Source organism: Acanthisitta chloris, unplaced genomic scaffold (assembly GCF_000695815.1).
Source record: "Acanthisitta chloris isolate BGI_N310 unplaced genomic scaffold, ASM69581v1 scaffold12476, whole genome shotgun sequence".
Taxonomy (NCBI): Eukaryota; Metazoa; Chordata; class Aves; order Passeriformes; family Acanthisittidae; genus Acanthisitta; species Acanthisitta chloris.
The window spans coordinates 13,798-27,402 of NW_008677762.1; the positions used below are offsets into that span (position 1 = coordinate 13,798).

General features: G+C 46.9%; 1 protein-coding gene across 2 annotated transcripts; it reads left to right on the forward strand.

The window, feature by feature from the left end:
• Positions 1-966: 966 nt before the first annotated feature.
• On the forward strand, positions 967-13,089 carry CDC42 (cell division cycle 42). 2 transcript variants are annotated; one of them, XM_009076643.1, is made up of 5 exons: positions 967-1,115; positions 5,383-5,455; positions 6,872-6,981; positions 7,078-7,275; positions 12,945-13,089. In XM_009076643.1, exons 1-5 carry the CDS (start codon positions 1,011-1,013, stop codon positions 13,032-13,034), a joined length of 576 nt encoding a protein of 191 aa, XP_009074891.1. In that variant the 5' UTR covers positions 967-1,010; the 3' UTR covers positions 13,035-13,089. The 2 variants fall into 2 exon arrangements, with proteins under 2 accessions (XP_009074891.1, XP_009074892.1); XM_009076644.1 differs by lacking the exon at positions 12,945-13,089 and adding an exon at positions 11,465-12,342.
• The last annotated feature ends 516 nt before the right edge of the window (positions 13,090-13,605 follow it).

Sequence of the window (13,605 nt, forward strand, 5' to 3'; positions counted from 1 at the left end):
AAACGGGGATAAAGGTGTGTGCTAAGGAGCAACTTTAACCAAAAGACTGTAAAACTGCTTAGGCCTTAATAAAAAGGGGAGGGAAGGAGAAATTAAACCCTGTTTATTTCTGCCTGTACCTGTTTATTTTTATCCCATAAACTGGTTTGAGAGCACGTGATGCTGTGTTTCCTGCCCAGCTTCCGCTGCTGACTGCTCTCCAGGGGGAAGCTCTGGGGGTGCCAGGTGTGCTCCTGAGCAGCTCTCAAGACCAGAGCTCACACTTGCAGCTCGTGGTGTGTCTCAGGCTGAATCTTTCCATGCATTTCAATCAGAGTCTGGAAAAGCCTAAGGACTGGTTTTGTCTATCTCTAGGTAACCAGGCGAAAATTGTTGCATTTATGAATGTGAGCAGCTTCCTCCTGTGTATGTGTGATGGAGAGAGCAGATTTACCAGGTCATGTAGATTCATAGAATGTTGAGGGGTTGGAATGGAGCTTAGAGATGATCCAGCCCCAACCCCCTGCCCTGGGCAGGGACACCTCCCACCAGAGCAGGTTGCTCAAGGCTTTAGCCAACCTGGCTGTGAACACTGCCAGGGTTGGGGCAGCCACAGCCTCCCTGGGCAACCTGGGACAGTGTCTCACCACCCTCACACTAGAAACTTCTTCCTCAGATCTAGTTGAAATTTCCCTCTTGCAATTTCTCCCCATTCCTCCTTGTCCTGTCCCTGCAGTTCCTAATACAGAGTCCCTCTGCAGCTTCCCTGGAGCCCCTTCAGCTCCTGTAGGTGCTCTGAGGTCTCCACACAACCTTCTCTTCTCCGGGATGAACAGCTCTTACCAACTTTGTGCTCTTCCTGGGGGAAAATACCTTTCTTTCAGATCCCAGTTCATGGTTTGGGCTCCAGTCAAAGCTCATTATGACATATATCTAGTGAGTATGGAAAACACCTAAATATAACACCTCTGTTTTGTTTTTTTTTCCCTTCCAGGTTCTCTCTGGAGCTGATACTCTAGTAGATTTCAGCTATGCAGACGATCAAGTGTGTAGTCGTGGGTGATGGTGCTGTGGGTAAAACCTGCCTCTTAATTTCCTATACAACAAATAAATTCCCATCGGAATATGTACCAACGGTAAGTGTGAGGATGGACTCCAGCTGCTCTGTGGGCATGATGGGGTAGGGCAGCACAAGTTCCCTCCAGAACCAACCTTCATGCATGCCCTGATACATGTTATTCCAGCCTGCTTTCCTCTGGGAGACTGACTAATACAGCATGGAAAAGTAATGATGGTCTGATCCCCTGCTGCTGCTTTCCCTATCACCTGGCAGTGCTGGGATGCCTTTCCTGTGTCTGGTCAGTTCTTGCTGCTTGACTGCTCTGCAGAATGTGGGTGCTCTGGCACTCTGGCAGCTCCTGGCCCTGCACAGGACATCCTTGAGAATCCCTCCCTGTGCCTGAGAGCATTGGCCAAACACTCCTGGAGCTCTGTCAGCCTTGGGGCTGTAACCACTTCCCACTTTGTTTTTAGGGAAGGGAGTGTTTCATGTTCCTAGAACAGTCTGTGACTACAGTTAATATTTTCTGAGCCTCCTTTATTTTTTACTACTCTGAAAAATCCAGAGGTGCCATGAGTTTATAGAGTTTGACTGGTCAACTTGAGCTAAGCATGAGGAATGTATTTGGGTTTAGACTGTGCAGTCAGATTCATCTGTACTTCACACCTTTACCTGCTTGTGTGTAGTCCTGGGCTGTCTTTAAGGAACCTTTTTGAGTTCCACTGGCTCAGTTTGCTGAAATACTGAATCCCTTGACTGATACAAAGATAAGCTGGGAGCAGTCTGACTGCCTGTGAGGTGTGTGCATGATCTTTCTGTTACTGCTCCTCTTAATATTGCATATTCAAGATTAGTCTGGGACAGTTTTTAGTGAGGTTGCTGCAAGAGACACTTGCAGCTCTTTCAACTAGTTTTCTCTGTTATGGACCTGAAAAAGGTTTATATTCTACTAATAATAAGTTGAGGAGTTCACCTAGTTGCCCAAACAAATCTAGGTCTGGAAATGCATCACATAGAGGTCAAACATCAGTGAAAGGGTCAGGAATCTTTTCTGCTATTAAAAAGCAACTTGAAAGACATGATAGCTCCTCTGAGATGCCAAGTAGCTCCTCTTGAGGTGCCTCTGACCTCCTCCCTCTGTCCTGGGATCAGCCCCTCTCGTGGATTCTGTTATGGACTGGTAGAGAAGTGGCATTTGAAACTGTGTTTTGCCATTCTCAAGTGTCAGGTGTCCTGCTGTGATGCTTCTGGGACAGCCACATGCTGTGCTGAGCCTGTGGAAGGCTGCTTGTCCTATTTAAGCTGGTCAAGACAAAGTGAAAGTGGTCAGTGAGTTTGGAAGTGAGTGTTTCTATACTTAGCCCTAGTGAAATGACCCTTAATTATGTTGAAGAATGTTACGATCTTCAGATGTGCCATTTGAGAGCTTGCAGGTTTGTCTGCTGTCCTGCACGTGGCAGTGAATTTCTGCTAATGAGGAATGTGGGAAAGCTACTCCAAAGTTAGTTGCCAGTAAAGTGTGTTCAGGGTGTGCTAAGGCTCTTTATGTTAGTGCCTTTTAAACCTGTCCCATTATTTACCTCTGAACTTCATGGCTTGAGGAACTCACTGTTCTGGGGATATCAGAGGCCTATTCCTAATGTTGTGTATGGCCTTGAGGCATATTTCAGGCTCTGGAAACTGGTAAGTAACCTCTGATATTCCAGCTAATGCTTCTGGTGATAAATGGACAGAGAAGTACATACTGCTGTGCTTGTGCACCAGTGTGGCCAAAGCATGGATGGAGAACACACCAGTTCAGGCAGGTAGATGAGCTCTGTTCACTTGGCTCTGTGTTTTGCAACCCTTTCTCCTTAAGGAGGGTATTTCCCAGTGGGAGATGTGTTCATGCTGGTACTGCACGTGGTTTGTTACCTGTTTGATGTCATCATTCTCAAAACCAGTGCAGTGAGGGACATGTCTGTGGGAGGGCACTTGGCAGCATTTGGGTTGTGGCAGCTCAGGTGTGAGTCCTGTCTCACAAGAGCTCGTGCCAGCTGCTGCAGTGGGCACTCTGGTGTTGGCAGGAATGGAAACTTCTTGTTGAGCTCTGGTTTTTAGCCTCTTTGGTACAACTGAAGAAGGAATTGTCTGTGGATTATGCTATGAGACTGCAGTTGGCAGGTTTGTCTGAAGGGCAGCCTTGTAAGCCTGACCTTAGGGCTGCACCCCAGATATTTCAGTAGTATCTGTACCTTAACAAAAATTAAAAAAAAAAAATCCCATTTTGCAGATAGGAAGCTCTAGAAACAAATAATGAGAGAGAACACATGCTAATTGCCCTCAAGGGCAGCTACAGATAGTGTTACTGGGTGAAAATGAGGGGATGTCCTTGGGGGATTGAGGTGCAAACAGTCTGACAACTGGAAGAGAAATGCTCTGACTTTGAGCATTCTGGTTCCTTGTTCTGTAGCTGGGAACAGAGGAGTCCTCATCCTGCTCTGTGTGTCCTTTGGGGTCTTGAAGCACTAGTGGTCATGGCACATGGAATGCCTTCCACCCTCTTCCAGCCTGAAGGTGTTCTTTGGAGCTGGACACTTAGTTGGGTGTTCAGGAAGGCAAACCCATTGCAGTATGTGAAGGATTGGGCTGCAGGTAGTGGGGCTGAGTGGTAAAGTCTATTGCAGTGCTTGAGTGCTGATCCAGAATAGTGTGTGAAGGATTGGGCTGCAGGTAGTGAGGATGAGTGGTAAAGTCTATTTCAGTGCTTGAGTGCTGATCCAGAATAGTGTGAGGTGTGGATTTCTGCTTCTGGCTGATGTTCCTGGGGATATGTAGTGTACAGTGGCCACAGTTGCTTGCTCAGTCACTGTGAGTTGTGAAAAGTTGGAAAAATTAGGGTAGTGTCAGGTCTTGCTTTCACCAGGACAGTGAGGTGGGAAGGAGATATCTGAACTCAGGGAGAATGAAGCTTTGAAGTGCTGTCTCTGCTCTTACCTCAATTTTTGGTGGGTTTTTCTTCAAGGACCTAAGCTGCTGCTCTATCCCTCTTAACAGATGCATGTGACTGCTTAGTTTCTTTGTCCCTCCTCCCTTCCATGAAAAGCCTTTGAGGTGGCTGCTGGCCTCTCTCCATGCTGGGCTTTAATTCCCCTGTGGGAGCTGCTCAGGCTGCAGTTCAGTGTGGAAGCAGAGCTTCCCCATCCTCCTTGGGACATCTCAGCTGGCCCAGAGTCACCACACAGCCCTGTGCAGGGACAGGGGCTGGGTTTGGTTTTTTGGCAGTGGGAAGAATCTTTTGCCATGGGTGCTTTTCTGCAGTGCTGTGTGTTGTGGTTCTGAAGGTAGCAGGGTTGTGGGAAGGAAGGCTGCTGAGCTCAGGCACTGCTCTGCTGAGGGTGTGGGTGTTGGGGGTGAAAGTTGGGGCAGGTCTCTGTGCTCAGCTGTGCTGTAAACAGGGTGGAACACTGGGTAGTGCTGGCTCTGATCTGTGCAGAGGGTCTGCCCTGGGGGACAGCTCTGTGCTGCCCAGTGCTGTGTAGAGACAGTAGAAGTTGTTCTCTGGAGCCTTCAGATTCTCCTTCAGATTGGGAGTGAACTTGACACAGGCTGATTTTGACCAAATATTGGAATCACAGAACCGTCAGGGTTGGAGGAGAACTCTTAAGAGCCTCAAGTCCAACCATTAACCTGTCACTGCTGTAACCCCTAAACCAGATCCTCCAGTGCCATGTCCAGATGCTTCTTAAACCCTTTTAGGGATGGTGACTCCATCACCTCCCTGGGCAATATTCCGGTGCCTGAACACCCTGAAAACATGTGTCCTAACATCTAATCTGAATCTTAAAGGTGGAGGATAAATCCCTGTGGAAAAGATGGGCTGTACAGAGCTGCCTAGATGTTCAGAGAGAGGAACTTCAGACAACTGAGGTGCTGTGACACAGCCCTGAGTGCCCAGCAGGGCAGGGCTGACCTTCCCCACTCTGTCCTTGGGACATGTTCACTGTGTCACACCGAGGGTGAGGGTCAGAATGTCTGTGGCAGTGTGGGAAACCTCTCTGCAGTAACAGGCAAGCACTGCTGGGTTTGGTGTGCTCAGTGGTTTTTACCACGTGTTAGGCAGTGGTGAACCTCGTGTGCCTTTGCTTCAGTACCTCATGGAAGTGGCTGGAGTGTCCCTGATCCCAGTGGAATTGTTCTGGTAATGACCTTAGTGGTAACAGCACTGTGAGCCTGGTGGGTCTGTTCTCCTCTGCAGGTGACTCTTGTTCAGACCAGGGGTGGTCTGGCAAGGTGAGTGGGATGATGGTGTGGGAGATGACTTCTTCACATCCTCTGTAACTGTGTGTTTCTTCTCTTGCCAGGTTTTTGATAACTATGCTGTAACAGTGATGATTGGAGGAGAGCCTTACACCCTGGGCCTCTTTGATACTGCAGGTGAGAAACAAGTGCTTTGTGTCATTGTACCTGCCCAAGATTTACCTCAGGTGATCTGGAACATGAAGACAAACAGTTGGTTTTTTGGTTGTTTTCTTTTTTTCTTAGTGGAAAGGGAAAATCTCTGTTGATTCTTCCGTCTTGACCTTTGGGGAGTTGCTAAGTTGGGTTTATTAAAGAAACCCAACAATCAAAACCTAAATCAGACCAAGAAAACCTTCCACTTCTTTTAGAGCTGGTTTATTTTGTGACACCAAGTAACAACTTTCAGACTTTTACCTCTCATTGAGGTGATAACCTGAAAGATAAAGGTTTCTACGTTGTTAATTAAGGGAGAAATTTGTGTTGACTAAAATGTGGATTGTTTGTGGGTTTTGTTTAGTAGATAACCTATTTTTGGCCAAATGTTAAGACAGAGTTGGATGAGCTTTGAGGTCCCTCCAACCCGACCCATTTTGTCACTGTGATTCTGGTCAGTGGTTATTCCTCTAACCCAGCACAGCAGCTGTAACAGGCTGTGTAGATCTTCATTATCAACCTGTAGATCTTCCCCCACTGAGGTGTCCCAAGTGTTGTGTCATCTCCTTCAAGATCTTGGAGGTCTTTGTCCTGTATGATGAACGAGAGAACATCAGTTGGAATCTGAGACACCCTAACCAAGTGTTTCTGATCTGGTTGCAGCAAGTGCAGCAGCTTCAGTGCCAGATTTGCTTTCTAAAAACAGAGTGCTGCTGAGTTGGGCAGGAGAAGGTTCAAGAATGAGCTCAGGCAGTGTCAGGCTGGTGGGTCAGTGCTGATGGTGCCCTGCAGGGCCTGCCTGCCCTTAGGGCCCCAAAGGGAAGAGCTTGGCTTCCTGCAGACAGCCTGTGCTGGGACTGAGGTGGGATTTTAAGGGAATAGTGCTGGGAGACCTGACCAGAATCACATGTACCAGCAGCATTCTCCTCCTGCTGCCTGGGGACACCTCGCTGAGAGCTCACAGCTCAAGTCCCAGCCTTCTTGTGAACAAAACCTGCCTTATTTTCCCTTCCAAACAGCAGGTTTTTTGCAGGGCGATGAAATTTGATGGCATAATACTTGCAGTGAGTGGACCAGGTACAGAGCACCTAATCTATAACTGGATCCACGTTCTGCAACTTCTCTTTATAACTGAGGAAAGTGTTTAGCAGTCTGAGGATGTTTGATCTGAAAATATATTGGAGGCTTCCCAGCTCTCCTGTGCCTTGCAGCAGCTCATTGTTACACAGCAGCTGAAGGAATTGTGGATTTGAGAACTAGGATGTCCAAATGTTTGGGTTCAGGGTATGCTTGGATTAACCACAGTAATGTTCTTGTGCTGGAATGTGCATTCTAACCCTGTATAGGGCAGTGGTTTGTTGTCTGGGCCTAATACTATGTTATTTTTCTCCTCTCTAGGTCAGGAAGACTATGATAGATTACGACCCCTCAGCTATCCCCAGACAGATGTATTTCTGGTCTGTTTTTCAGTGGTGTCTCCTTCTTCATTTGAAAATGTGAAAGAAAAGGTTGGTTGAACTGTGCCTCAAAAGGAAACTGCTAAAATATGTCAGGACTCACCTTAGGTGGTTAGTAACAAATGCTGTGTCTTCCCTTGTCTTTAGTGGGTACCTGAAATTACTCACCACTGTCCAAAGACTCCTTTCCTGCTTGTTGGGACCCAGATTGATCTAAGAGATGATCCCTCAACGATTGAGAAACTTGCCAAGAACAAGCAGAAGCCCATAACTCCAGAGACAGCTGAGAAGTTGGCCCGGGACCTGAAGGCCGTCAAATACGTGGAATGCTCTGCACTGACGCAGGTTAGAGTTGGTCTTTGACCAATTTTTCTTGCTTCTGTTCCATACTTTTTTTTTTTCAGTTCCAGGGAGAAACGTGGTTGTGAAGGGGTCTAAGCTCTGTTTGTGCTGTTGACACTGTAGCTTTGTCTCGTTGTAAGGCACAAGGCGTTGGCAGTGGTACAGAGAGAATCAGCCTGTGAGGAATAGGCCTAGTGTAGAGGGGAGGTGGAGAAGGATGTGCTTGCTATGTTTGCTTCTGTGCTGGAGAAAAATAACTATTGGAGACTTGGAAGGTGTGTTACAGGCAACAGTTGGGTTAGGGAACAGTGCAGCTCACTCCTGAAGGGGAAAAAAATGCCTCTCAGAAAAGCCAACGCTGGTACTTGTGAGACTGGAAACCTTCATGATCAGGAGCTGCTTTCTCTTCCTGAGCAGCTGGTGGTGAGCTGCTTCCTGTGTCTGCCTTCGGGTGGAAGTTCTGTTGAAGCAGGGAAATAACAGTGAAATAGTTCTGAAGACATAAACACGATGTGTGAACTAACTTCTGAATGTGAGGCTACAGCCAACTGAAATAGTGATTTGAGGCCAGGAAACCTGATTATCCTTTCCCTTTCAGTTAGGAATACTAGGGGTGGGAGTAGTTTTCTGGCTAGCTGGCTGGTTGCCTTGTCTCTGGATGCCCTGGGAACTTAATCTTGAGTGCCTACTCTTGCAGAATTGACTCTCTAACAATTTCCTTAATGCTACTCCGTAAAGAATTTGCTCCTGCCTGATGTGCATGGAACCAGGGGACACAGTATCAAGCCTCTCACTCTCACTGTTGTGCATTCATCTCCTTGAGCACAGAGCTTTATTGCCAAGCTTCACGAAGCCTGAAGTTCTGCTTGTCTTGCCCCTTCTGCCCAGACTGCATGTTGACTCTGCCATTTGGGATCCTGAGGCTTTTTTTTTTTTTTTTTTTTTTTTTTTTTTTTTTGTAACCAAACTTTGCCTGAGTGTTTGCTGAGAAGGAAGAGGCTGTGATGGAGTTGTGCAGGACACTGGCACTGGAGGTGCACACTGGGAATGTGCTTCATCCTGGGAATCCCTGATCAAAAGGTGGTCTTGGCTGTGCTTCCTTACCACCCCATGCAAACTGAGGGTTATTTGTGCTTGAGCTATGATTCTCTTAGAGCCATTCAGCTCCAAAATACCATTTTAGGTGGTGTCTGACACCCTAACTGCTGCTGCTAACTAGGCTATAGAACCTGCTAGTTGGATAAATACCTGCCAGAACCTTTGTCCTGTATTGCTCATTGAGACCCTTTCCTCTGTAGCTTTAAAATTGCCTTGTTTAGTCTGCTCAAATTGCATGGAAGCACTTTGAGTTATCAGAGCAAGAGTTTGATATGATAAAAGATGTCAGTGTTTATCCATTCTTTCTGGTTCCAGATAGACTAATCTCTGTTGCAGTGAACAGCTTTATGCACTTGGAAGCTCAGCCTGATTTTCTTCCAGAGCATTAATGACTTGTATACCCACTGGTGGTTTTAGGAGTCAGCAGTGAGCTGGGAGGAGGGTTCAGAAACCTTCTCACCTGGAACACTAGTCAGTTTGCATCTGCTCCATTCTTTTTCCTTCATTTGTTGTTGATTCCCCTCACAAAACACCTTTGCCCTGGCTCTGTCAGCAGTAGCTGGTGAACAGCAGCATGTCTGATCTCAGAGGGTTGTGGAGCTCCCAGAGTGACCTCCCTGGCAGTGTGCTGAGCACAGGAACCAGCTGCTTTCCTGGCCAGGAGAGTTCTTTTCCTACCTGCAGGGCAGTGCTGGAGTGGCTGGTTTCAGCTGAAGCTCTCAGCTGGGTGTTCGGTCTCTTTTTACCCTGCCTGCTGTCTGCACAGTTCCCCTCAGCAGTCCAGGGTGTTTTTTTTACTTCCCAGCTAATTTACAGATGACTTGGACACCCCAGTAGCAAGTGATCATGGAATGATGGAGCCAGCACCTGTGTTTTTGTCCTAGGTGGGAGGCTGAGTCACTTCTGTAAAGACAGAATATCTTCTCCCTGACTTTGGATGACTTGGCTGTACTGGAGAGCCCATTCTACTCCCCTTTCCTCAGGCTGTGGAATCACTGTTTGTGATGAAGGCATTTTCTTTGTGTCTCCATCCTCTCCCTACAAAATACTGCCCAGTGCCACTGTGACGAGTGGGAAAGGCTTTGCTGTTAGGAAAGGGTGACTGACCAACAGATTGCAAGGAGTGATTGTTGCTTCTGTTATACTGAGGAGTTCAGTGTCTGAAGAGATTTCCTGAAGCTCAGTGCTGGTACTTAATGCCAGGGAGAAGGCTGAATTCTGTTCCTTTCCCCCCTGATGCTGGGCTGACAGTTGTGACACAGATTTGGAAGGGCCTTAAGCTGTCCATGAATGAAGGGAGTAAAGGAAGCCTCACTTCAGCCTCTTCCCAGTGCAGCACAGGAGCCATGACTTTAACTGGTGTATGGGCCTGTGGGTGTTGAACACAGTTACTTTCTTGTGGTTATTCTTGATCATCTAGGCTTTTAATCCTAATTTTCGCACCAGGTTTGGCCCCGTCCTTTGTTTTTCTCCTCTTCCCTTTTTTTTGCTAGGTCCTTCCAAACAAACCCCCAATTCTGTGCTCTTGAACAAATCAACTTCTCCTGTACAGCAGGAAAATGAAAGAGGAGTCCCTGAGTAGGAGAATTAAGGGAGATTGTTTTCTTGACTCTTGCCCTGCCTGAGTTCTTAATCTGTCTAACAGTACATAATTGAGCTGATGCTACAGCCTTATTCTCACAGAGAAAGGAAACCTAATTAGTGCTCAGCCTTCAGAGGCATTATTTGTCTGAAGCCTTTAGCTCTTTTGTCAGCCTGGGTTGCAGCTTGCTTAGAAAAAAAGGAAAAGTTGCTTGGGAAGATGTACAGAACAATTGTACACTGGAGTTGCCTTAAACTTCTGTTCTTTCAAGTATAATCTTGCATGTAACGTGATGGCCTTAAATGCTTCCAGATGGAACTGCCTTAGAGATCTCCCATCTGTGTGCTTTAGTTAAACAAGATTAAAGACCTTCCAAAAGGGATATATCCGGTATAACCTGTGAGGGAGAAACCAGTTCCATCTGAGCCATCTAAACCCAAGAAAACAAGTCTTAATTTCGCACAGCCTCCGATTGCTTTACAGGACGTAATTGAAGCTTTTCTGTTTGCCTTTAGCTGGGATAAAACAGTCGCACTCATGACAGTAGATTTAGGCGAGTCCAGTTAGCCTAAACGGAGCCAGGTTTCAGTTCTGGTGTGGTGTGTAAGGTGGCAGGGCCGTGTGGGAGTGGTGACACCCTGCAGTGTTCCTGTTGTGCCTACAGCAAAGGCAGCGCATGCTCCGCGCTCCGGCCGAACCCCTGCAAGCTCCCGCAGCTCTCTGCCTGCTTGGCTGCTCTTGGATCCCACTTAGTCCAGTCCTGATGCTGTTTCTGTCTTCCCGTGGTTTATACTTGCTTTGGAAACTGCACTGAATAACTGAAATGCACCATTTCCATGCTGGCTCGCAGTGTCAGAGCAGCACTGGTAAGGTATTGCATCACTCTGATGACTGACGGTTCCTGAGCACCAGTGGTGATGGCTTACCAGAGAGGTCCTGCTTCCATCCCAGGTCGTGTGTTCCCAGCCATCCACACACCTTCAGTTATTCAGGGGCTGAATTCACAAAGCAGAGGAAGCTGTTTGGAGCCTTTGCTCTGGACCAGTTGCCACTGGGGGAGTTGGGGGCAGTAGTCTGTGTATCTGAGGTGCTCACTGCTCTGCAGTGGGTGACTGCAAAAGGCTTAGCTGACCTTTTGGGTCCCTGTGGTGGGGCAGACTGCTCTCCACTGGGTTTATTCCCCTGTAAACTCCCTCAGTGCGTGTACAGCAGTGCAGTGGAAACCACCACCCTTTGTGTGCTCCTCCCCTCCCTGTTCTTGCTGTGTTTGTGCCTCTGCCCTTCTGGGTGTTCATTGGTCTCTGTCACATGTTCTGTCTGTCTCTGTCATTGACTTCTGGGTCATCTAAACGAGATTTCCTCCTGGGATCTACTTTGTTTTTTTGCAAAGTAAATCTGTTGACTGCCTCTGTGAATTCAGCCTGCTCTATCCTGAATGCTCTTTGTATCTGCTTGTTTTTCTCTAATCCTCTAACCTGGCTGCTGTTTTTTCTCCTCCCCTCTGTCTTGTAGAGAGGTCTGAAGAATGTGTTTGATGAGGCTATCCTAGCTGCCCTCGAGCCTCCGGAAACTCAGCCCAAAAGGAAGTGCTGTATATTCTAAACTTTCTCCTTCCCCTCTTGCTGCTGCTTCCTCTGTCCCACTACTGTAGAAACCTGGTTAAAAATGAATCAAACCACCTTGATTGAAAGCTGTTGTGCCTGCTTTACCATCTTTAGAGCAACCTCTGTATTAGCTCTTGGACTGAAAACCAGTACTTGAGATCTTTAGTAAAACATTGTGACCGTGGAACATGAACTGGACTCGCTTAACTCTCTGCTGCTTGGGTTGCCAGATGTGGGTAGCTTTAAATTCAGGTTCTTGGGGGAAAAGGATTTGGTTCCAGCGTTATTTAAAAGAAAGATCAAAAGAATAAGAGATGATGTTTGTTGATCTTCCTGAATCCAGCTGGAAGAAACGATGTGTGTTTTCGATTGCTACTTGTGACTCTTGTTAACTGTATTTGCATGACAAAAGTACCTGAACTGGTGATCTGCAAGTGCCGCTGTAACGTGAAGGGTTTTCTGGTTCTCCTGTGTGCAGTGAGATGTTTTTCTGTTGCTGTTGCTTTGGCTGTCTGTGCTATAGTGGAGTATTTGTCAGTCCTCGGGGGGAAGGAAATATTGATGTACTTGCTACTGCTTTATGAACTGTTAAAATTCTTGCTTTCACTAACATGGTAGAGCTCTTCATTTTGGTGATAGATCCTTAAAGCCTGTTACTGTAAGATGTAAAGCTGCTGCTTACTACTCTCGTGCTTCTCTGATTTTTATTGTTTTAAGGAGAAAAAAAACCTCAATTGTAGCTTGTCTTTCAATTTTGAAATTAAAACTTGCAGTTGTTTGTATAAATGACTGATGAAGCTTTATTCGATTTGCCTCTCCTGGCTCCAGTTTAACCCTTAACACAATGTACAGTACTTCTGCCTACTCCTCCCAGCTCGACTTCTTCTCTGCTACCACAGCAGCTTCTGGGCTCTGCCTGGCTGCTTCTAACCATGGGGTTTTCGGGGCTGGAGCCCAACCAGAGCGTGTGCTGGACCAGGTTATCCTTGCATGCTTGCCTTGTCTCTCCCCCACTGCCACACTGCTGGCCCAGGTGTGCTCCAGGTCGAGCTCTTCCGTCTGAATGCAGCACTTTGTGCTTTGTCCTTAGCGTGGAAACGTGTGAGTAGCCAGTTCATCATAAAAACTGCCTGAAGGAAATGACTTTGCTGGTGTGTTTTTTTGCTGCTTGTGAAGTACACTGAGCTGCTCTCAGAGGGTTTGTGTTCCTGCTCCAACAACGAGGCGCTCAGAGCCTCGCTGGGAGCTGTGGATGGCAAACCACCCATCATCCATCCATCCATCCATCCTTCCAGGGGTTTGGCTGCCACTTGACTTTCTGGGGTTGGTTTTCTTTGTGTGAAAACTCAAAAATGAGACTGCCCCTTTCTTTCTTTACCCCTTTTCAGAAAGGCCTAAAGAATGTATTTGACGAGGCGATATTGGCTGCCCTGGAGCCCCCGGAGCCGAAGAAGACTCGCAGGTGTGTGCTGCTATGAACATCCCTCCACCACAGCCCCTTCTGCAAAGCTGGTGTTTGATGTCATACTAAAAAGAAACAAAACACGAAAAAAAAGCAAAAAAAAAAAAAAAAAAGAAAGCAATGTTTAAATCAAACTAAAGATACCAATTTTCAGATTTGTTCTCGCAATAATGACGAAATGCCCTGCACTCCCATCTCCCCCACACGGCCCCTGTGTGAGATGAGAATGTTAGTGTTTATCCCCCAGTGCCCTCTCCAGTCAGTTAAACTAGTTAATTTTCAGTAATTATATATTACCAGAAAAAAAGAAAAAGAAAAACAAAACACTGATCAGTACTAGTTTTTTATTTTGTTTACTGTTTCTAATTTTGTTGTTGTTGTTTAACATCAAGGCATGCTCCATGTTCTGTAACAGACTAATTCTAGGCTGTTTCACTGAAGCCTTGCCCCTTATGCTGCTCAGGCTCTGGTTTCAAGACCCTGCAGCCAGCCAGCAGCCTGGGTGTGAGCAGACCTTAGGCAGGAAAGTAACATGTCCCAAGCTGGTGCTCCTCTAAGAAGGAGTGTAGAAAATGCATCTCCTCTGA